The sequence below is a fragment of the Salmo salar genome, chromosome ssa15, assembly GCF_905237065.1.
Source record: "Salmo salar chromosome ssa15, Ssal_v3.1, whole genome shotgun sequence".
Lineage (NCBI taxonomy): Eukaryota > Metazoa > Chordata > Actinopteri > Salmoniformes > Salmonidae > Salmo > Salmo salar.
Genome location: NC_059456.1, coordinates 23,343,800 through 23,367,805, shown reverse-complemented (window position 1 = coordinate 23,367,805; position 24,006 = coordinate 23,343,800). Strand labels below are relative to the sequence as shown.

At 39.0% G+C, this 24,006-nt stretch overlaps 1 protein-coding gene across 1 annotated transcript in view; it reads right to left on the bottom strand.

Moving 5' to 3' along the window:
* The window catches only part of LOC106571093 (sodium/bile acid cotransporter), a 36,132-nt gene that overhangs the window by 950 nt on the left and 11,176 nt on the right, over positions 1–24,006 (bottom strand). Inside the window, exons 4-7 of the mRNA XM_045695563.1 lie at positions 5,362–5,474; positions 2,620–2,824; positions 490–674; positions 130–332 (exon numbers count right to left, since the gene is read on the bottom strand). Coding sequence (XP_045551519.1) covers positions 130–332; positions 490–674; positions 2,620–2,824; positions 5,362–5,474 — 706 coding nt within the window. The remainder of the gene's footprint in view (positions 1–129; positions 333–489; positions 675–2,619; positions 2,825–5,361; positions 5,475–24,006) is intronic.

The window sequence follows — 24,006 nt, the reverse complement described above, 5'->3', positions numbered from 1 at the left end:
ATGGACAGGGGTAACCTAGTTGAGGTGTGAACCTCCATTTGTTTTTGTCACCACAAGTGACCTGATGTCCAGGTCTCAGACTAGGTGCTTGTAACTGTATCACTCACGAACAGGGTCAGTCGAGCCTACCTGTCTTAGGTGTTTTGAAGAACCTCTGGTGAACCCTGAAGAGGACAATGAGCAGTAAGGCCTCTCCCACCTGAAACACTATGTAGATCATAGGGAATAGGTAGAGGGGACCAATCACATCGGGAGGGAATGCCACCTTCAAAATGGTGGAACACAGCTGGATGTTCTGACAGCCTGTCTCCATGGAGATGGTCCTCCGCCCCCTGAGGAACGGGAAGGAAGTCCAAATAAGGACAAATTGAACGGATTGATTGACATGGAGTTATAGCTAGAATGTATGTATATATTTTCAATTTTTTAAAGTGTTTTTTTTACTAAAGAGAAAACATCCTTATCAACACTATCGTCACCATGACTTACGATCCGTTGAGTTTGAAGAGGTATGAGAGGACGTATCCGAAGATGTAGCCAATGAGGGGCATGAGGGCAGCGGTGGCCATGAGTGGAGGGGACAGGACGGTCAGCATCAAATCCATCCCTCCTATGGTCATGCTGGCCAACAGGCCAATCACCACCATGGCTATCAACAGGAGGGACAGGCCAACCTGAGGGGAGGAGAGAGAAGGAAAGTAATTGGGAATAGGAGAATAATACACTGCTCAAAAAAATAAAGGGAACACTTAAACAACACAATGTAACTCCAAGTCAATCACACTTCTGTGAAATCAAACTGTCCACTTAGGAAGCAACACTGATTGACAATAAATTTCACATGCTGTTGTGCAAATGGAATAGACAACAGGTGGAAATTATAGGCAATTAGCAAGACACCCCCAATAAAGGAGTGGTTCTGCAGGTGGGGACCACAGACCACTTCTCAGTTCCTATGCTTCCTGGCTGATGTTTTGGTCACTTTTGAATGCTGGCGGTGCTTTCACTCTAGTGGTAGCATGAGACGGAGTCTACAACCCACACAAGTGGCTCAGGTAGTGCAGCTCATCCAGGATGGCACATCAATGCGAGCTGTGGCAAGAAGGTTTGCTGTGTCTGTCTGCATAGTGTCCAGAGCATGGAGGCGCTACCAGGAGACAGGCCAGTACATCAGGAGACGTGGAGGAGGCCGTAGGAGGGCAACAACCCAGCAGCAGGACCGCTACCTCCGCCTTTGTGCAAGGAGGAGCAGGAGAAGCACTGCCAGAGCCCTGCAAAATGACCTCCAGCAGGCCACAAATGTGCATGTGTCTGCTCAAACGGTCAGAAACAGACTCCATGAGGGTGGTATGAGGGCCCGACGTCCACAGGGGGGGTTTGTGCTTACAGCCCACCGTGCAGGACGTTTGGCATTTGCCAGAGAACACCAAGATTGGCAAATTCGCCACTGGCGCCCTGTGCTCTTCACAGATGAAAGCAGGTTCACACTGAGCACGTAACAGACGTGACAGAGTCTGGAGACGCCGTGGAGAACGTTCTGCTGCCTGCAACATCCTCCAGCATGACCGGTTTGGCGGTGGGTCAGTCATGGTGTAGGGTGGCATTTCTTTGGGGGGCCGCACAGCCCTCCATGTGCTCGCCAGAGGTAGCCTGACTGCCATTAGGTACCGAGATGAGATCCTCAGACCCCTTGTGAGATCATATGCTGGTGCGGTTGGCCCTGGGTTCCTCCTAATGCAAGACAATGCTAGACCTCATGTGGCTGGAGTGTGTCAGCAGTTCCTGCAAGAGGAAGGCATTGATGCTATGGACTGGCCCGCCCGTTCCCCAGACCTGAATCCAAGTGAGCACATCTGGGACATCATGTCTCGCTCCATCCACCAACGCCACGTTGCACCACAGACTGTCCAGGTGTTGGCGGATGCTTTAGTCCAGGTCTGGGAGGAGATCCCTCAGGAGACCATCCGCCACCTCATCAGGAGCATGCCCAGGCGTTGTAGGGAGGTCATACAGGCACGTGGAGGCCACACACACTACTGAGCCTTATTTTGACTTGTTTTAAGGACATTACATCAAAGTTGGATCAGCCTGTAGTGTGGTTTTCCACTTTAATTTTGAGTGTGACTCCAAATCCAGACCTCCATGGGTTGATAAATTGTATTTCCATTGATTATTTTTGTGTGATTTTGTTGTCAGCACATTCAACTATGTAAAGAAAAAAGTATTTAATACGATTATTTCTTTCATTCAGCTCTAGGATGTGTTGTTTAAGTGTTCCCTTTATTTTTTTGAGCAGTATACTTTTATAAACTCTTCTGAATGGCCTTTGGGGTGCACTTGGTTTTGCTTGGAATTTGCACTTTTGGGATTACTCAGAGTTAAGCGCAGTTGGACTTGGGTATTTGACCCAGGTCTCGATTGAATTACCTGTGTGCTCCGTGCCATAATGATGGTCTTGGAGCACTGAAGTATAATGTGTACTGTACTCTACCTTAGTGATGGTCTGTAGTACTGTGTACTGCGTACTGTACTCTACCTTAGTGATGGTCTGTAGTACTGTGTACTGCGTACTGTACTCTACCTTAGTGATGGTCTGTAGTACTGTGTACTGTACTCTACCTTAGTAATAGTCTTGGAGTACTGTGGCCTGTAGTAGTTGATGAGGATGCCGATGCCGCAGGGGAACAGAGTCATGACCAGGGCCAGAGTGATGCCAGCGTAGGGAACAGCACTCTCCAGGTTGGAGAAGCCCTGGCAGTACAGGTAGAGGAGCAGTGGCATCATACCCAGGGCTAGAACTGTAGAGCAGGTAGTCATCACAATACTGGGGAGAGAGGGAGAGACAGAGGGAGAAAGAGAGGGAGAGAGAGAGGGAGAGAGAGAGACAGAGGGAGAAAGAGAGGGAGAGACGGAGGGAGAAAGAGGGAGAGACAGAGGGAGAGACAGAGGGAGAGACAGAGGGAGAGACAGGGAGAGAGAGGGAGAGAGGGAGAGAGGGAGAGACAGGGAGAGACAGAGGGAGAAAGAGAGGGAGAGAGAGGGAGAAAGAGAGGCAGAGACATAGGGAGAGACAGAGGGAGAAAGAGAGGTAGACGGAGGGAGAGGGAGAGACGGAGGGAAAGAGAGAGGTAGACGGAGGGAGAGACGGAGGGAGAGAGAGAGTGAGAGAGAGATGTTACGTATGTGTGTATTTATATTATACCTGGCAAGACTGACTGAAAAAGACTTGTTTAAACGTGCGACCGGCCTGACCTGGCTAACATGCTTTAAGGGTATCAGGATCCATGCTCATTATTACATAATAACTGTGACCCTGGAACAACAGATAGCTTTGGCCATGCTATCATAAACCCTGACATGACTCTATTGGTGTCAGTAATCTCATTACTGTCTTTTCTGTTGTTCTGTTGAGCGGTGCCTATCTAGTTTGGCTTTTTCTGTAGCTTAATGAGGAGGAAGCTGTAATTATTGGTTTCCTCAAGACATACAAACATAATATCTGGAACCTGGATCTCTGTGAGCCAGCCTTACACTGCTAGTTATGGTTTAATAACTGTACTAGTTATGGTTTAATAACTGTACTGGTTATGGTTTAATAACTGTACTAATTATGGTTAAATCACTGTACCAGTTATGGTTGAATAACTACTGGTTATGGTTTAATAACTGTACTGGTTATGGTTTAATAACTGTGCTAGTTATGGTGTAATAACTGTGCTAGTTATGGTTTAATAACTGTGCTAGTTATGGTTTAATAACTGTACTAGTTATGGTTAAATAACTCTACTAGTTATGGTTTAATAACTGTACTAGTTATGGTTTAATAACTGTACTAGTTATGGTTTAATAACTGTACTAGTTATGGTTTAATAACTGTACTAGTTAGGGTTTAATAACTGTACTAGTTAGGGTTTAATAACTGTACTAGTTAGGGTTTAATAACTGTACTAGTTATGGTTTAATAACTGTTCTAGTTATGGTTTAATAACTGTACTAGTTATGGTTTAATAACTGTTCTAGTTATGGTTTAATAACTGTGCTAGTTAGGGTTTAATAACTGCTAATTAAGGTTAAGTAACTGTGCTAGTCAGGGTTAAATAACTATTCTAGTTAGGGTTGAATAACTGCTAGGTATGAGTTCAATAACGGCTAGATATGAGTTCAATAACTGCTAGGTATGAGTTCAATAATGGCTAGATATGAGTTCAATAACTGCTAGGTATGAGTTCAATAACTGCTAGGTATGAGTTCAATAGCTGCTAGGTATGAGTTCAATAGCTGCTAGGTCTGAGTTCAATAGCTGCTAGGTCTGAGTTCAATAGCTGCTAGGTATGAGTTCAATAGCTGCTAGGTCTGAGTTCAATAGCTGCTAGGTATGAGTTCAATAGCTGCTAGGTATGAGTTCAATAGCTGCTAGGTATGAGTTCAATAGCTGCTAGGTATGAGTTCAATAACTGCTAGGTATGAGTTCAATAGCTGCTAGGTATGAGTTCAATAGCTGCTAGGTCTGAGTTCAATAGCTGCTAGGTCTGAGTTCAATAGCTGCTAGGTCTGAGTTAATGACGTGCCGGTTCAAACTAAAACGTGGGATGGCAGTGGTGTGTCTGATGGTGATATTGATTAACATGATAATAGTTTTATGATCTGTGTTGGTGTATTTCAGGGCATTCAACTCTGTACTAATGGGGTGATTATCAAGGCACTAATGTACTGTAACCAAGCCACCCATGTTGGTCTGAGCAATAAGTCAGGACAGGACAGGGTGTGGTTGGTTATTATTGGGGAATAACAGTACACACCAGAACACGATAACATCAAGGTCATTCAAGTCTTAGCTAATAATAAGGTGATTGCCATTGCGTTGACAAAGCACTTTATTTGGTAGCCTTCAGCAGTACGAGGTCATTGAACTCAATAATAAGGTAAATGCTATTGCATTGACAACGCTCTTCAACGCGTGCATTTAGTCATCGCCCACCCGCTCCGTTCAGCAGCCTCAATGATAATTCTGCATTTTACGAACTGATAAATGTACATACTGTATCTATCCCCATTAGTACCACAGAGTAGAATGACCTGCATACCACTGACCCGATCATAAAACTATTATCATATAAATAGTATCTACCCCCAGACATACACCCCATCCATCCCACCTTTTAGGTTTAGCTGTCAGGTCATTAACCCTTTATTAGACCCTAGGAAATCTACTTAACGATTAGAGAGAAGGTATGAGTTCCAGCATTGTCTCGAGACCCACTTGGAAACAATATGATTCCTCTCAAGCTTATTTTACACATTTTATAATGAGAATAGATTAAAATAGTGTCTGAATAGATGAATGTAGAGCTGTATATGTACCTTAGGTTCATGTCTCCCTTCAGAGACAGGGCCAATATATTGGAGAGGCTTCCCCCTGGACAGCATCCACAGATCAGCACCACTACAGCCTCTACCGGCCCCAGCTGTAACACCTGAAGACACAGGACAGGACACACACCTGAGACTACACTGAACAGCTTAGCATGGTCCTGTCCTGCCATTCCTGAAGGCCTGGGAACCAGAATGTAGCCAAGAAAACAATGGAGATACTAACCTTAGCCAATCAGAGATACTAACCTTAGCCAATGAGAGATACTAACGTTAGCCAATGAGAGATACTAACGTTAGCCAATGAGAGATACTAACCTTAGCCAATCAGAGATACTAACCTTAGCCAATCAGAGATACTAACCTTAGCCAATCAGAGATACTAACCTTAGCCAATCAGAGATACTAACCTTAGCCAATCAGAGATACTAACCTTAGCCAATCAGAGATACTAACCTTAGCCAATGAGATATACTAACCTTAGCCAATGATAAATACTAACCTTAGCCAATGATAAATACTAACCTTAGCCAATGATAAATACTAACCTTAGCCAATGAGAGATACTAACCTTAGCCAATGATAAATACTAACCTTAGCCAATGAGAGATACTATCCTTAGCCAATGAGAGATACTAACCTTAGCCAATGATAAATACTAACCTTAGCCAATGAGAGATACTAACCTTAGCCAATGACAGATACTAACGTTAGCCAATCAGAGATACTAACCTTAGCCAATCAGAGATACTAACCTTAGCCAATGATAAATACTAACCTTAGAGAATGAGAGATACTAACGTTAGCCAATGATAAATACTAACCTTAGCCAATGATAAATACTAACCTTAGCCAATGAGAGATACTAACCTTAGCCAATGAGAGGACTAACCTTAGCCAATGAGAGATACTAACCTTAGCCAATGAGAGATACTAACCTTAGCCAATGAGAGATACTAACCTTAGCCAATGAGAGATACTAACCTTAGCCAATGATAAATACTAACCTTAGCCAATGATAAATACTAACCTTAGCCAATGGGAGATTCTAACCGTAGCCAATGATAAATACTAACCTGAGCCAATGAGAGATACTAACCTTAGCCAATGATAAATACTAACCTTAGCCAATGGGAGATTCTAACCTTAGCCAATGAGAGATACTAACGTTAGCCAATGACAGATACTAACGTTAGCCAATGAGAGATACTAACCTTAGCCAATCAGAGATACTAACCTTAGCCAAGCAGAGATACTAACCTTAGCCAATCAGAGATACTAACCTTAGCCAATGACAGATACTAACCTTAGCCAATGAGAGATACTAACCTTAGCCAATGAGAGATACTAACCTTAGCCAATGATAAATACTAACCTTAGCCAATGGGAGATTCTAACCTTAGCCAATGATAAATACTAACCTTAGCCAATCAGAGATACTAACCTTAGCCAATCAGAGATACTAACCTTAGCCAATCAGAGATACTAACCTTAGCCAATCAGAGATACTAACCTTAGCCAATCAGAGATACTAACCTTAGCCAATGAGAAATACTAACCTTAGCCAATGAGAGATACTAACCTTAGCCAATGAGAGATACTAACCTTAGCCAATGAGAGATACTAACCTTAGCCAATGAGAGATACTAACCTTAGCCAATGAGAGATACTAACCTTAGCCAATGAGAGATACTAACCTTAGCCAATGAGAGATACTAACCTTAGCCAATGAGAGATACTAACCTTAGCCAATGAGAGATACTAACCTTAGCCAATGAGAGATACTAACCTTAGCCAATGAGAGATACTAACCTTAGCCAATGAGAGATACTAACCTTAGCCAATCAGAGATACTAACCTTAGCCAATCAGAGATACTAACCTTAGCCAATTAGAGATACTAATCTTAGCCAATGAGAGATACTAACTTTGGCCAATGATAAATACTAACCTTAGCCAATGAGAGATACTAACCTTAGCCAATGAGAGATACTAACCTTACCCAATGAGAGATACTAACCTTAGCCAATGATAAATACTAACCTTAGCCAATGAGAGATACTAACCTTAGCCAATGATAAATACTAACCTTAGCAAATGAGAGATACTAACCTTAGCCAATGAGAAATACTAACCTTAGTCAATGAGAAATACTAACCTTAGCCAATGAGAAATACTAACCTTAGCCAAAGAGAGATGCTAACCTTAGCCAAAGAGAGATGCTAACCTTAGCCAAAGAGAGATGCTAACCTTAGCCAAAGAGAGATGCTAACCTTAGCCAATGAGAGATACTAACCTTAGCCAATGAGAAATACTAACCTTAGCCAATGAGAAATACTAACCTTAGCCAATGAGAAATACTAACCTTAGCCAATGGGAGATTCTAACCTTAGCCAATCAGAGATACTAACCTTAGCCAATGAGAGATACTAATGTTAGCCAATGAGAGATACTAACCTTAGCCAATGAGGGATACTAACGCTAGCCAATGAGAGATACTAACCTTAGCCAATCAGAGATACTAACATTAGCCAATCAGAGATACTAACCTTAGCCAATCAGAGATACTAACCTTAGCCAATCAGAGATACTAACCTTAGCCAATCAGAGATACTAACCTTAGCCAATCAGAGATACTAACCTTAGCCAATGAGAGATACTAACCTTAACCAATGAGAGATACTAACCTTAGCCAATGAGAGATACTAACCTTAGCCAATGATAAATACTAACCTTAGCCAATGAGAGATACTAACCTTAGCCAATGAGAGATACTAACCTTAGCCAATGAGAGATACTAACCTTAGCCAATGAGAGAAACAACCTTAGCCAATGATTAATACTAACCTTAGCCAATGAGAGATACTAACCTTAGCCAATGGGAGATTCTAACCTTAGCCAATCAGAGATACTAACCTTAGCCAATGAGAGATACTAATGTTAGCCAATGAGAGATACTAACCTTAGCCAATGAGGGATACTAACGCTAGCCAATGAGAGATACTAACCTTAGCCAATCAGAGATACTAACATTAGCCAATCAGAGATACTAACCTTAGCCAATCAGAGATACTAACCTTAGCCAATCAGAGATACTAACCTTAGCCAATCAGAGATACTAACCTTAGCCAATTAGAGATACTAATCTTAGCCAATGAGAGATACTAACTTTGGCCAATGATAAATACTAACCTTAGCCAATGAGAGATACTAACCTTAGCCAATGAGAGATACTAACCTTACCCAATGAGAGATACTAACCTTAGCCAATGATAAATACTAACCTTAGCCAATGAGAGATACTAACCTTAGCCAATGATAAATACTAACCTTAGCAAATGAGAGATACTAACCTTAGCCAATGAGAAATACTAACCTTAGTCAATGAGAAATACTAACCTTAGCCAATGAGAAATACTAACCTTAGCCAAAGAGAGATGCTAACCTTAGCCAAAGAGAGATGCTAACCTTAGCCAAAGAGAGATGCTAACCTTAGCCAAAGAGAGATGCTAACCTTAGCCAATGAGAGATACTAACCTTAGCCAATGAGAAATACTAACCTTAGCCAATGAGAAATACTAACCTTAGCCAATGAGAAATACTAACCTTAGCCAATGGGAGATTCTAACCTTAGCCAATCAGAGATACTAACCTTAGCCAATGAGAGATACTAATGTTAGCCAATGAGAGATACTAACCTTAGCCAATGAGGGATACTAACGCTAGCCAATGAGAGATACTAACCTTAGCCAATCAGAGATACTAACATTAGCCAATCAGAGATACTAACCTTAGCCAATCAGAGATACTAACCTTAGCCAATCAGAGATACTAACCTTAGCCAATCAGAGATACTAACCTTAGCCAATCAGAGATACTAACCTTAGCCAATGAGAGATACTAACCTTAACCAATGAGAGATACTAACCTTAGCCAATGAGAGATACTAACCTTAGCCAATGATAAATACTAACCTTAGCCAATGAGAGATACTAACCTTAGCCAATGAGAGATACTAACCTTAGCCAATGAGAGATACTAACCTTAGCCAATGAGAGAAACAACCTTAGCCAATGATTAATACTAACCTTAGCCAATGAGAGATACTAACCTTAGCCAATGAGAGATACTAACCTTAGCCAATGAGAGATACTAACCTTAGCCAATGAGAGATACTAACCTTAGCCAATGAGAGATACTAACCTTAGCCAATGATAAATACTAACCTTAGCCAATCAGAGATTCTAACCTTAGCCAATCAGAGATACTAACCTTAGCCAATCAGAGATACTAACCTTAGCCAATGAGAAATACTAACCTTAGCCAATGAGAGATTCTAACCTTAGCCAATGAGAGATACTAACCTTAGCCAATGATAAATACTAACCTTAGCCAATGAGAGATACTAACCTTAGCCAATGAGAGATACTAACCTTAGCCAATGAGAGATACTAACCTTAGCCAATGAGAGATACTAACCTTAGCCAATGAGAGATACTAACCTTAGCCAATGAGAGATACTAACCTTAGCCAATTAGAGATACTAATCTTAGCCAATGAGAGATACTAACTTTGGCCAATGATAAATACTAACCTTAGCCAATGGGAGATTCTAACCTTAGCCAATGAGAAATACTAACCTTAGCCAATTATAAATACTAACCTTAGCCAATGAGAGGACTAACCTTAGCCAATGATAAATACTAACCTTAGCCAATGAGAGATACTAACCTTAGCCAATGAGAGATACTAACCTTAGCCAATCAGAGATGCTAACCTTTGCCAATCAGAGATGCTAACCTTAGCCAATGAGAGATACTAACCTTAGCCAATGAGAGATACTAACCTTAGCCAATGAGAGATACTAACCTTAGCCAATGAGAGATACTAACCTTAGCCAATGAGAGATACTAACCTTAGCCAATGAGAGATACTAACCTTAGCCAATGAGAGATACTAACCTTAGCCAATGATAAATACTAACCTTAGCCAATGAGATATACTAACCTTAGCCAATGAGATATACTAACCTTAGCCAATGAGAAATACTAACCTTAGCCAATGATAAATACTAAACTTAGCCAATGAGAGATGCTAACCTTAGCCAATGATAAATACTAACCTTAGCCAATGGGAGATTCTAACCTTAGCCAATGAGAGATACTAACCTTAGCCAATTAGAGATACTAACCTTAGCCAATTAGAGATACTAACCTTAGCCAATTAGAGATACTAACCTTAGCCAATGATAAATACTAACCTTAGCCAATGGGAGATACTACCCTTTGCCAATGATAAATACTAACCTTAGCCAATGGGAGATTCTAACCTTAGCCAATGAGAGATACTAACCTTAGCCAATGAGAGATACTAACCTTAGCCAATGAGAGATACTAACCTTAGCCAATGAGAGATACTAACCTTAGCCAATGATAAATACTAACCTTAGCCAATGAGAGATACTAACCTTAGCCAATGATAAATACTAACCTTAGCAAATGAGAGATACTAACCTTAGCCAATGAGAGATACTAACCTTACCCAATGAGAGATACTAACCTTAGCCAATGATAAATACTAACCTTAGCCAATGAGAGATACTAACCTTAGCCAATGATAAATACTAACCTTAGCAAATGAGAGATACTAACCTTAGCCAATGAGAAATACTAACCTTAGTCAATGAGAAATACTAACCTTAGCCAATGAGAAATACTAACCTTAGCCAAAGAGAGATGCTAACCTTAGCCAAAGAGAGATGCTAACCTTAGCCAAAGAGAGATGCTAACCTTAGCCAAAGAGAGATGCTAACCTTAGCCAATGAGAGATACTAACCTTAGCCAATGAGAAATACTAACCTTAGCCAATGAGAAATACTAACCTTAGCCAATGAGAAATACTAACCTTAGCCAATGGGAGATTCTAACCTTAGCCAATCAGAGATACTAACCTTAGCCAATGAGAGATACTAATGTTAGCCAATGAGAGATACTAACCTTAGCCAATGAGGGATACTAACGCTAGCCAATGAGAGATACTAACCTTAGCCAATCAGAGATACTAACATTAGCCAATCAGAGATACTAACCTTAGCCAATCAGAGATACTAACCTTAGCCAATCAGAGATACTAACCTTAGCCAATCAGAGATACTAACCTTAGCCAATCAGAGATACTAACCTTAGCCAATGAGAGATACTAACCTTAACCAATGAGAGATACTAACCTTAGCCAATGAGAGATACTAACCTTAGCCAATGATAAATACTAACCTTAGCCAATGAGAGATACTAACCTTAGCCAATGAGAGATACTAACCTTAGCCAATGAGAGATACTAACCTTAGCCAATGAGAGAAACAACCTTAGCCAATGATTAATACTAACCTTAGCCAATGAGAGATACTAACCTTAGCCAATGAGAGATACTAACCTTAGCCAATGAGAGATACTAACCTTAGCCAATGAGAGATACTAACCTTAGCCAATGAGAGATACTAACCTTAGCCAATGATAAATACTAACCTTAGCCAATCAGAGATTCTAACCTTAGCCAATCAGAGATACTAACCTTAGCCAATCAGAGATACTAACCTTAGCCAATGAGAAATACTAACCTTAGCCAATGAGAGATTCTAACCTTAGCCAATGAGAGATACTAACCTTAGCCAATGATAAATACTAACTTTAGCCAATGAGAGATACTAACCTTAGCCAATGAGAGATACTAACCTTAGCCAATGAGAGATACTAACCTTAGCCAATGAGAGATACTAACCTTAGCCAATGAGAGATACTAACCTTAGCCAATGAGAGATACTAACCTTAGCCAATTAGAGATACTAATCTTAGCCAATGAGAGATACTAACTTTGGCCAATGATAAATACTAACCTTAGCCAATGGGAGATTCTAACCTTAGCCAATGAGAAATACTAACCTTAGCCAATTATAAATACTAACCTTAGCCAATGAGAGGACTAACCTTAGCCAATGATAAATACTAACCTTAGCCAATGAGAGATACTAACCTTAGCCAATGAGAGATACTAACCTTAGCCAATCAGAGATGCTAACCTTTGCCAATCAGAGATGCTAACCTTAGCCAATGAGAGATACTAACCTTAGCCAATGAGAGATACTAACCTTAGCCAATGAGAGATACTAACCTTAGCCAATGAGAGATACTAACCTTAGCCAATGAGAGATACTAACCTTAGCCAATGAGAGATACTAACCTTAGCCAATGAGAGATACTAACCTTAGCCAATGATAAATACTAACCTTAGCCAATGAGATATACTAACCTTAGCCAATGAGATATACTAACCTTAGCCAATGAGAAATACTAACCTTAGCCAATGATAAATACTAAACTTAGCCAATGAGAGATGCTAACCTTAGCCAATGATAAATACTAACCTTAGCCAATGGGAGATTCTAACCTTAGCCAATGAGAGATACTAACCTTAGCCAATTAGAGATACTAACCTTAGCCAATTAGAGATACTAACCTTAGCCAATTAGAGATACTAACCTTAGCCAATGATAAATACTAACCTTAGCCAATGGGAGATACTACCCTTTGCCAATGATAAATACTAACCTTAGCCAATGGGAGATTCTAACCTTAGCCAATGAGAGATACTAACCTTAGCCAATGAGAGATACTAACCTTAGCCAATGAGAGATACTAACCTTAGCCAATGAGAGATACTAACCTTAGCCAATGATAAATACTAACCTTAGCCAATGAGATATACTAACCTTAGCCAATGAGATATACTAACCTTAGCCAATGAGAAATACTAACCTTAGCCAATGAGAAATACTAACCTTAGCCAATGATAAATACTAAACTTAGCCAATGAGAGATGCTAACCTTAGCCAATGATAAATACTAACCTTAGCCAATGGGAGATTCTAACCTTAGCCAATGAGAGATACTAACCTTAGCCAATGAGAGATACTAACCTTAGCCAATTAGAGATACTAACCTTAGCCAATTAGAGATACTAACCTTAGCCAATTAGAGATACTAACCTTAGCCAATGAGAGATACTAACCTTAGCCAATGAGAGATACTAACCTTTGCCAATGATAAATACTAACCTTAGCCAATGGGAGATACTACCCTTTGCCAATGATAAATACTAACCTTAGCCAATGAGAGATACTAACCTTAGCCAATGAGAGATACTAACCTTAGCCAATTAGAGATACTAACCTTAGCCAATTAGAGATACTAACCTTAGCCAATTAGAGATACTAACCTTAGCCAATGAGAGATACTAACCTTTGCCAATGAGAGATACTAACCTTTGCCAATGAGAGATACTAACCTTTGCCAATGATAAATACTACCCTTTGCAAATGGGAGATACTACCCTTTGCCAATGATAAATACTAACCTTAGCCAATGAAAGATACTAACGTTAGCCAATGATAAATACTAACCTTAGCCAATGAGAGATACTAACCTTAGCAAATGAGAGATACTAACCTTAGCCAATGAGAGATACTAACCTTAGCCAATGAGAGATACTAACCTTAGCCAATGAGAGATACTAACCTTAGCCAATCAGAGATACTAACCTTAGCCAATGATAAATACTAACCTTAGCCAATGATACATACTTACCTTAGCCAATGAGAGATACTAACCTTAGCCAATGATAAATACTAACCTTAGCCAATGAGAGATACTAACCTTAGCCAATGATAAATACTAACCTTAGCCAATGAGAGGACTAACCTTAGCCAATGATAAATACTAACCTTAGCCAATGAGAGATACTAACCTTAGCCAATGATAAATACTAACCTTAGCCAATGAGAGATACTAACCTTAGCCAATGATAAATACTAACCTTAGCCAATGAGATATACTAACCTTAGCCAATGAGAAATACTAACCTTAGCCAATGAGATATACTAACCTTAGCCAATGAGAAATACTAACCTTAGCCAATGAGAAATACTAACCTTAGCCAATGAGAAATACTAACCTTAGCCAATGAGAAATACTAACCTTAGCCAATGAGAAATACTAACCTTAGCCAATGAGAAATACTAACCTTAGCCAATGAGAAATGCTAACCTTAGCCAATGAGAAATGCTAACCTTAGCCAATGAGAAATGCTAAACTTAGCCAATGAGAGATGCTAACCTTAGCCAATGAGAGATACTAACCTTAGCCAATGATAAATACTAACCTTAGCCAATGGGAGATTCTAACCTTAGCCAATGAGAGATACTAACCTTAGCCAATGAGAGATACTAACCTTAGCCAATGAGAGATACTAACCTTAGCCAATGAGAGATACTAACCTTAGCCAATGAGAGATACTAACCTTTGCCAATGAGAGATACTAACCTTTGCCAATGAGAGATACTAACCTTAGCCAATTAGAGATACTAACCTTAGCCAATGAGAGATACTAACCTTAGCCAATGAGAGATACTAACCTTTGCCAATGATAAATACTAACCTTAGCCAATGGGAGATACTACCCTTTGCCAATGATAAATACTAACCTTAGCCAATGAAAGATACTAACGTTAGCCAATGATAAATACTAAACTTAGCCAATGAGAGATACTAACCTTAGCCAATGAGAGATACTAACCTTAGCCAATCAGAGATACTAACCTTAGCCAATGAGAGATACTAACCTTAGCCAATGAGAGATACTAACCTTAGCCAATGAGAGATACTAACCTTAGCCAATGAGAGATACTAACCTTAGCCAATGAGAGATACTAACCTTAGCCAATGAGACATAATAACCTTAGCCAATCAGAGATACTAACCTTAGCCAATGATAAATACTAACCTTAGCCAATGATAAATACTTACCTTAGCCAATGAGAGATACTAACCTTAGCCAATGAGAGATACTAACCTTAGCCAATGAGAGATACTAACCTTAGCCAATGAGAGATACTAACCTTAGCCAATGAGAAATACTAACCTTAGCCAATCAGAGATACTAACCTTAGCCAATGAGAGATACTAACCTTAGCCAATGATAAATACTAACCTAAGCCAATGAGAGATACTAACCTTAGCCAATGATAAATACTAACCTAAGCCAATGAGAGATACTAACCTTAGCCAATGATAAATACTAACATTAGCCAATGAGAGGACTAACCTTAGCCAATGATAAATACTAACCTTAGCCAATGGGAGATTGTAACCTTAGCCAATGAGAGATACTAACCTTAGCCAATGAGAGATACTAACCTTAGCCAATTAGAGATACTAACCTTAGCCAATTAGAGATACTAACCTTAGCCAATTAGAGATACTAACCTTAGCCAATGAGAGATACTAACCTTTGCCAATGAGAGATACTAACCTTAGCCAATTAGAGATACTAACCTTAGCCAATTAGAGATACTAACCTTAGCCAATTAGAGATACTAACCTTAGCCAATGAGAGATACTAACCTTTGCCAATGAGAGATACTAACCTTTGCCAATGAGAGATACTAACCTTTGCCAATGATAAATACTACCCTTTGCCAATAGGAGATACTACCCTTTGCCAATGATAAATACTAACCTTAGCCAATGAAAGATACTAACGTTAGCCAATGATAAATACTAACCTTAGCCAATGAGAGATACTAACCTTAGCCAATGAGAGATACTAACCTTAGCCAATGAGAGATACTAACCTTAGCCAATGATAAATACTAACATTAGCCAATGAGAGATACTAACCTTAGCCAATGATAAATACTAACCTTAGCCAATGAGAGGACTAACCTTAGCCAATGATAAATACTAACCTTAGCCAATGAGAGATACTAACCTTAGCCAATGAGAGATACTAACCTTTGCCAATGAGAGATAGTAACCTTAGCCAATTAGAGATACTAACCTTAGCCAATGAGAGATACTAACCTTAGCCAATGAGAGATACTAACCTTTGCCAATGATAAATACTAACCTTAGCCAATGGGAGATACTACCCTTTGCCAATGATAAATACTAACCTTAGCCAATGAAAGATACTAACGTTAGCCAATGATAAATACTAACCTTAGCCAATGAGAGATACTAACCTTAGCCAATGAGAGATACTAACCTTAGCCAATGAGACATACTAACCTTAGCCAATGAGAGATACTAACCTTAGCCAATGAGAGATACTAACCTTAGCCAATGAGAGATACTAACCTTAGCCAATGAGAGATACTAACCTTAGCCAATGAGAGATACTAACCTTAGCCAATGAGACATAATAACCTTAGACAATCAGAGATACTAACCTTAGCCAATGATAAATACTAACCTTAGCCAATGATAAATACTTACCTTAGCCAATGAGAGATACTAACCTTAGCCAATGAGAGATACTAACCTTAGCCAATGAGAGATACTAACCTTAGCCAATGAGAGATACTAACCTTAGCCAATGAGAAATACTAACCTTAGCCAATCAGAGATACTAACCTTAGCCAATGAGAGATACTAACCTTAGCCAATGATAAATACTAACCTAAGCCAATGAGAGATACTAACCTTAGCCAATGATAAATACTAACCTAAGCCAATGAGAGATACTAACCTTAGCCAATGATAAATACTAACATTAGCCAATGAGAGGACTAACCTTAGCCAATGATAAATACTAACCTTAGCCAATGGGAGATTGTAACCTTAGCCAATGAGAGATACTAACCTTAGCCAATGAGAGATACTAACCTTAGCCAATTAGAGATACTAACCTTAGCCAATTAGAGATACTAACCTTAGCCAATTAGAGATACTAACCTTAGCCAATGAGAGATACTAACCTTAGCCAATGAGAGATACTAACCTTTGCCAATGATAAATACTAACCTTAGCCAATGAGAGATACTAACCTTAGCCAATGGGAGATACTACCCTTTGCCAATGATAAATACTAACCTTAGCCAATGAGAGATACTAACCTTAGCCAATGAGAGATACTAACCTTAGCCAATTAGAGATACTAACCTTAGCCAATTAGAGATACTAACCTTAGCCAATTAGAGATACTAACCTTAGCCAATGAGAGATACTAACCTTTGCCAATGAGAGATACTAACCTTTGCCAATGAGAGATACTAACCTTTGCCAATGATAAATACTACCCTTTGCCAATAGGAGATACTACCCTTTGCCAATGATAAATACTAACCTTAGCCAATGAAAGATACTAACGTTAGCCAATGATAAATACTAACCTTAGCCAATGAGAGATACTAACCTTAGCCAATGAGAGATACTAACCTTAGCCAATGAGAGATACTAACCTTAGCCAATGATAAATACTAACATTAGCCAATGAGAGATACTAACCTTAGCCAATGATAAATACTAACCTTAGCCAATGAGAGGACTAACCTTAGCCAATGATAAATACTAACCTTAGCCAATGAGAGATACTAACCTTAGCCAATGATAAATACTAACCTTAGCCAATGAGATATACTAACCTTAGCCAATGAGAAATACTAACCTTAGCCAATGAGAAATACTAACCTTAGCCAATGAGAAATACTAACCTTAGCCAATGAGAAATACTAACCTTAGCCAATGAGAAATACTAACCTTAGCCAATGAGAAATACTAACCTTAGCCAATGACAGATACTAACCTTAGCCAATGAGAGATACTAACCTTAGCCAATGAGAAATACTAACCTTAGCCAATGATAAATACTAACCTTAGCCAATCAGAGATACTAACCTTAGCCAATGAGAGATACTAACCTTAGCCAATGATAAATACTAACCTAAGCCAATGAGAGATACTAACCTTAGCCAATGATAGATACTAACCTTAGCCAATGAGAGATACTAACGTTAGCCAATGACAGATACTAACCTTAGCCAATGAGAGATACTAACCTTAGCCAATGATAAATACTAACCTTAGCCAATGAGAGATGCTAACCTTAGCCAATCAGAGATGCTAACCTTAGCCAATCAGAGATGCTAACCTTAGCCAATGAGAGATACTACCTTAGCCAATGATAAATACTAACCGTAGCCAATGAGAAATACTAACCTTAGCCAATGATAAATACTAACCTTAGCCAATGAGAGATACTAACCTTAGCCAATTAGAGGACTAACCTTAGCCAATGAGAGATACTAACCTTAGCCAATGAGAGATACTAACCTTAGCCAATGAGAGATACTAACCTTAGCCAATGATAAATTACTAACCTTAGCCAATGAGAGATGCTAACCTTAGCCAATGAGAGATACTAACCTTAGCCAATGATAAATACTAACCTTAGCATATGAGACATACTAACCTTAGCCAATGAGAGATACTAACCTTAGCCAATGAGAGATACTAACCTTAGCCAATTAGAGATTCTAACCTTAGCCAATGGGAGATACTAACCTTAGCCAATTAGAGATACTAACCTTAGCCAATGAGAGATACTAACCTTAGCCAATGATAAATACTAACCTTAGCCAATGAGAGATACTAACGTTAGCCAATGACAGATACTAACCTTAGCCAATGAGAGATACTAACCTTAGCCAATGATAAATACTAACCTTAGCCAATGAGAGATACTAACCTTAGCCAATGAGAGATACTAACCGTAGCCAATCAGAGATGCTAACCTTAGCCAATGAGAGATACTACCTTAGCCAATGATAAATACTAACCGTAGCCAATGAGAAATACTAACCTTAGCCAATGATAAATACTAACCTTAGCCAATGAGGGATACTAACCTTAGCCAATGAGAGGACTAACCTTAGTCAATGAGAGATACTAACCTTAGCCAATGAGAGATACTAACCTTAGCCAATGAGAGATACTAACCTTAGCCAATGATAAATTACTAACCTTAGCCAATGAGAGATGCTAACCTTAGCCAATGAGAGATACTAACCTTAGCCAATGAGACATAATAACCTTAGCCAATGAGAGATACTAACCTTAGCCAATGATAAATACTAACCTTAGCCAATGATAAATACTTACCTTAGCCAATGAGAGATACTAACCTTAGCCAATGAGAGATACTAACCTTAGCCAATGAGAAATACTAACCTTAGCCAATGATAAATACTAACCTTAGCCAATGAGAGATACTAACCTTAGCCAATGAGAGATACTAACCTTAGCCAATGAGAGATACTAACCTTAGCCAATGAGAAATACTAACCTTAGCCAATGATAAATACTAACCTTAGCCAATCAGAGATACTAACCTTAGCCAATGAGAGATACTAACCTTAGCCAATGATAAATACTAACCTAAGCCAATGAGAGATACTAACCTTAGCCAATGATAAATACTAACCTTAGCCAATGAGCGATACTAACGTTAGCCAATGACAGATACTAACCTTAGCCAATGAGAGATACTAACCTTAGCCAATGATAAATACTAACCTTAGCCAATGAGAGATACTAACCTTAGCCAATGAGAGATGCTAACCTTAGCCAATCAGAGATGCTAACCTTAGCCAATGAGAGATACTACCTTAGCCAATGATAAATACTAACCGTAGCCAATGAGAAATACTAACCTTAGCCAATGATAAATACTAACCTTAGCCAATGAGAGATACTAACCTTAGCCAATTAGAGGACTAACCTTAGCCAATGAGAGATACTAACCTTAGCCAATGAGAGATACTAACCTTAGCCAATGAGAGATACTAACCTTAGCCAATGATAAATTACTAACCTTAGCCAATGAGAGATGCTAACCTTAGCCAATGAGAGATACTAACCTTAGCCAATGATAAATACTAACCTTAGCCAATGAGAGATACTAACGTTAGCCAATGACAGATACTAACCTTAGCCAATGAGAGATACTAACCTTAGCCAATGATAAATACTAACCTTAGCCAATGAGAGATACTAACCTTAGCCAATGAGAGATACTAACCGTAGCCAATCAGAGATGCTAACCTTAGCCAATGAGAGATACTACCTTAGCCAATGATAAATACTAACCGTAGCCAATGAGAAATACTAACCTTAGCCAATGATAAATACTAACCTTAGCCAATGAGGGATACTAACCTTAGCCAATGAGAGGACTAACCTTAGTCAATGAGAGATACTAACCTTAGCCAATGAGAGATACTAACCTTAGCCAATGAGAGATACTAACCTTAGCCAATGATAAATTACTAACCTTAGCCAATGAGAGATGCTAACCTTAGCCAATGAGAGATACTAACCTTAGCCAATGAGACATAATAACCTTAGCCAATGAGAGATACTAACCTTAGCCAATGATAAATACTAACCTTAGCCAATGATAAATACTTACCTTAGCCAATGAGAGATACTAACCTTAGCCAATGAGAGATACTAACCTTAGCCAATGAGAAATACTAACCTTAGCCAATGATAAATACTAACCTTAGCCAATGAGAGATACTAACCTTAGCCAATGAGAGATACTAACCTTAGCCAATGAGAGATACTAACCTTAGCCAATGAGAAATACTAACCTTAGCCAATGATAAATACTAACCTTAGCCAATCAGAGATACTAACCTTAGCCAATGAGAGATACTAACCTTAGCCAATGATAAATACTAACCTAAGCCAATGAGAGATACTAACCTTAGCCAATGATAAATACTAACCTTAGCCAATGAGCGATACTAACGTTAGCCAATGACAGATACTAACCTTAGCCAATGAGAGATACTAACCTTAGCCAATGATAAATACTAACCTTAGCCAATGAGAGATACTAACCTTAGCCAATGAGAGATGCTAACCTTAGCCAATCAGAGATGCTAACCTTAGCCAATGAGAGATACTACCTTAGCCAATGATAAATACTAACCGTAGCCAATGAGAAATACTAACCTTAGCCAATGATAAATACTAACCTTAGCCAATGAGAGATACTAACCTTAGCCAATTAGAGGACTAACCTTAGCCAATGAGAGATACTAACCTTAGCCAATGAGAGATACTAACCTTAGCCAATGAGAGATACTAACCTTAGCCAATGATAAATTACTAACCTTAGCCAATGAGAGATGCTAACCTTAGCCAATGAGAGATACTAACCTTAGCCAATGATAAATACTAACCTTAGCCAATGAGACATACTAACCTTAGCCAATGAGAGATACTAACCTTAGCCAATGAGAGATACTAACCTTAGCCGATGAGAGATACTAACCTTAGCCAATCAGAGATACTAACCTTAGCCAATGAGACATAATAACCTTAGCCAATGAGAGATACTAACCTTAGCCAATGATAAATACTAACCTTAGCCAATGATAAATACTTACCTTAGCCAATGAGAGATACTAACCTTAGCCAATGAGAGATACTAACCTTAGCCAATGAGAGATACTAACCTTAGCCAATGAGAAATACTAACCTTAGCCAATGAGAGATGCTAACCTTAGCCAATCAGAGATACTAAACTTAGCCAATGATAAATACTAACCTTAGCCAATGATAAATACTAACGTTAGCCAATGAGAGATACTAACCTTAGCCAATGAGAGATACTAACGTTAGCCAATCAGAGATACTAACCTTAGCCAATCAGAGATACTAACCTTAGCCAATGAGAGATACTAACCTTAGCCAATGTGAGATACTAACATTAGCCAATGAGAGATACTAACCTTAGCCAATCAGAGATACTAACCTTAGCCAATGATAAATACTAACCTTAACCAATGAAAGATACTAACGTTAGCCAATGATAAATACTAACCTTAGCCAATGAGAAATACTAACCTTAGCCAATGAGAGATACTAACCTTAGCCAATGATAAATGCTAACCTTAGCCAATAAGAGATACTAACCTTAGCCAATTAGAGATTCTAACCTTAGCCAATTAGAGATTCTAACCTTAGCCAATGGGAGATACTAACCTTAGCCAATTAGAGATACTAACCTTAGCCAATGAGAGATACTAACCTTAGCCAATGATAAATACTAACCTTAGCCAATGAGAGATACTAACGTTAGCCAATGACAGATACTAACCTTAGCCAATGAGAGATACTAACCTTAGCCAATGATAAATACTAACCTTAGCCAATGAGAGATACTAACCTTAGCCAATGAGAAATACTAACCTTAGCCAATGAGAAATACTAACCTTAGCCAATGAGAAATACTAACCTTAGCCAATGAGAAATACTAACCTTAGCCAATGACAGATACTAACCTTAGCCAATGAGAGATACTAACCTTAGCCAATGAGAAATACTAACCTTAGCCAATGATAAATACTAACCTTAGCCAATCAGAGATACTAACCTTAGCCAATGAGAGATACTAACCTTAGCCAATGATAAATACTAACCTAAGCCAATGAGAGATACTAACCTTAGCCAATGATAGATACTAACCTTAGCCAATGAGAGATACTAACGTTAGCCAATGACAGATACTAACCTTAGCCAATGAGAGATACTAACCTTAGCCAATGATAAATACTAACCTTAGCCAATGAGAGATGCTAACCTTAGCCAATCAGAGATGCTAACCTTAGCCAATCAGAGATGCTAACCTTAGCCAATGAGAGATACTACCTTAGCCAATGATAAATACTAACCGTAGCCAATGAGAAATACTAACCTTAGCCAATGATAAATACTAACCTTAGCCAATGAGAGATACTAACCTTAGCCAATTAGAGGACTAACCTTAGCCAATGAGAGATACTAACCTTAGCCAATGAGAGATACTAACCTTAGCCAATGAGAGATACTAACCTTAGCCAATGATAAATTACTAACCTTAGCCAATGAGAGATGCTAACCTTAGCCAATGAGAGATACTAACCTTAGCCAATGATAAATACTAACCTTAGCATATGAGACATACTAACCTTAGGTAATGAGAGATACTAACCTTAGCCAATGAGAGATACTAACCTTAGCCAATTAGAGATTCTAACCTTAGCCAATGGGAGATACTAACCTTAGCCAATTAGAGATACTAACCTTAGCCAATGAGAGATACTAACCTTAGCCAATGATAAATACTAACCTTAGCCAATGAGAGATACTAACGTTAGCCAATGACAGATACTAACCTTAGCCAATGAGAGATACTAACCTTAGCCAATGATAAATACTAACCTTAGCCAATGAGAGATACTAACCTTAGCCAATGAGAGATACTAACCTTAGCCAATCAGAGATACTAACCTTAGCCAATGAGAGATACTACCTTAGCCAATGATAAATACTAACCGTAGCCAATGAGAAATACTAACTTTAGCCAATGATAAATACTAACCTTAGCCAATGAGGGATACTAACCTTAGCCAATGAGAGGACTAACCTTAGCCAATGAGAGATACTAACCTTAGCCAATGAGAGATACTAACCTTAGCCAATGAGAGATACTAACCTTAGCCAATGATAAATTACTAACCTTAGCCAATGAGAGATGCTAACCTTAGCCAATGAGAGATACTAACCTTAGCCAATGAGACATAATAACCTTAGCCAATGAGAGATACTAACCTTAGCCAATGATAAATACTAACCTTAGCCAATGATAAATACTTACCTTAGCCAATGAGAGATACTAACCTTAGCCAATGAGAGATACTAACCTTAGCCAATGAGAGATACTAACCTTAGCCAATGAGAAATACTAACCTTAG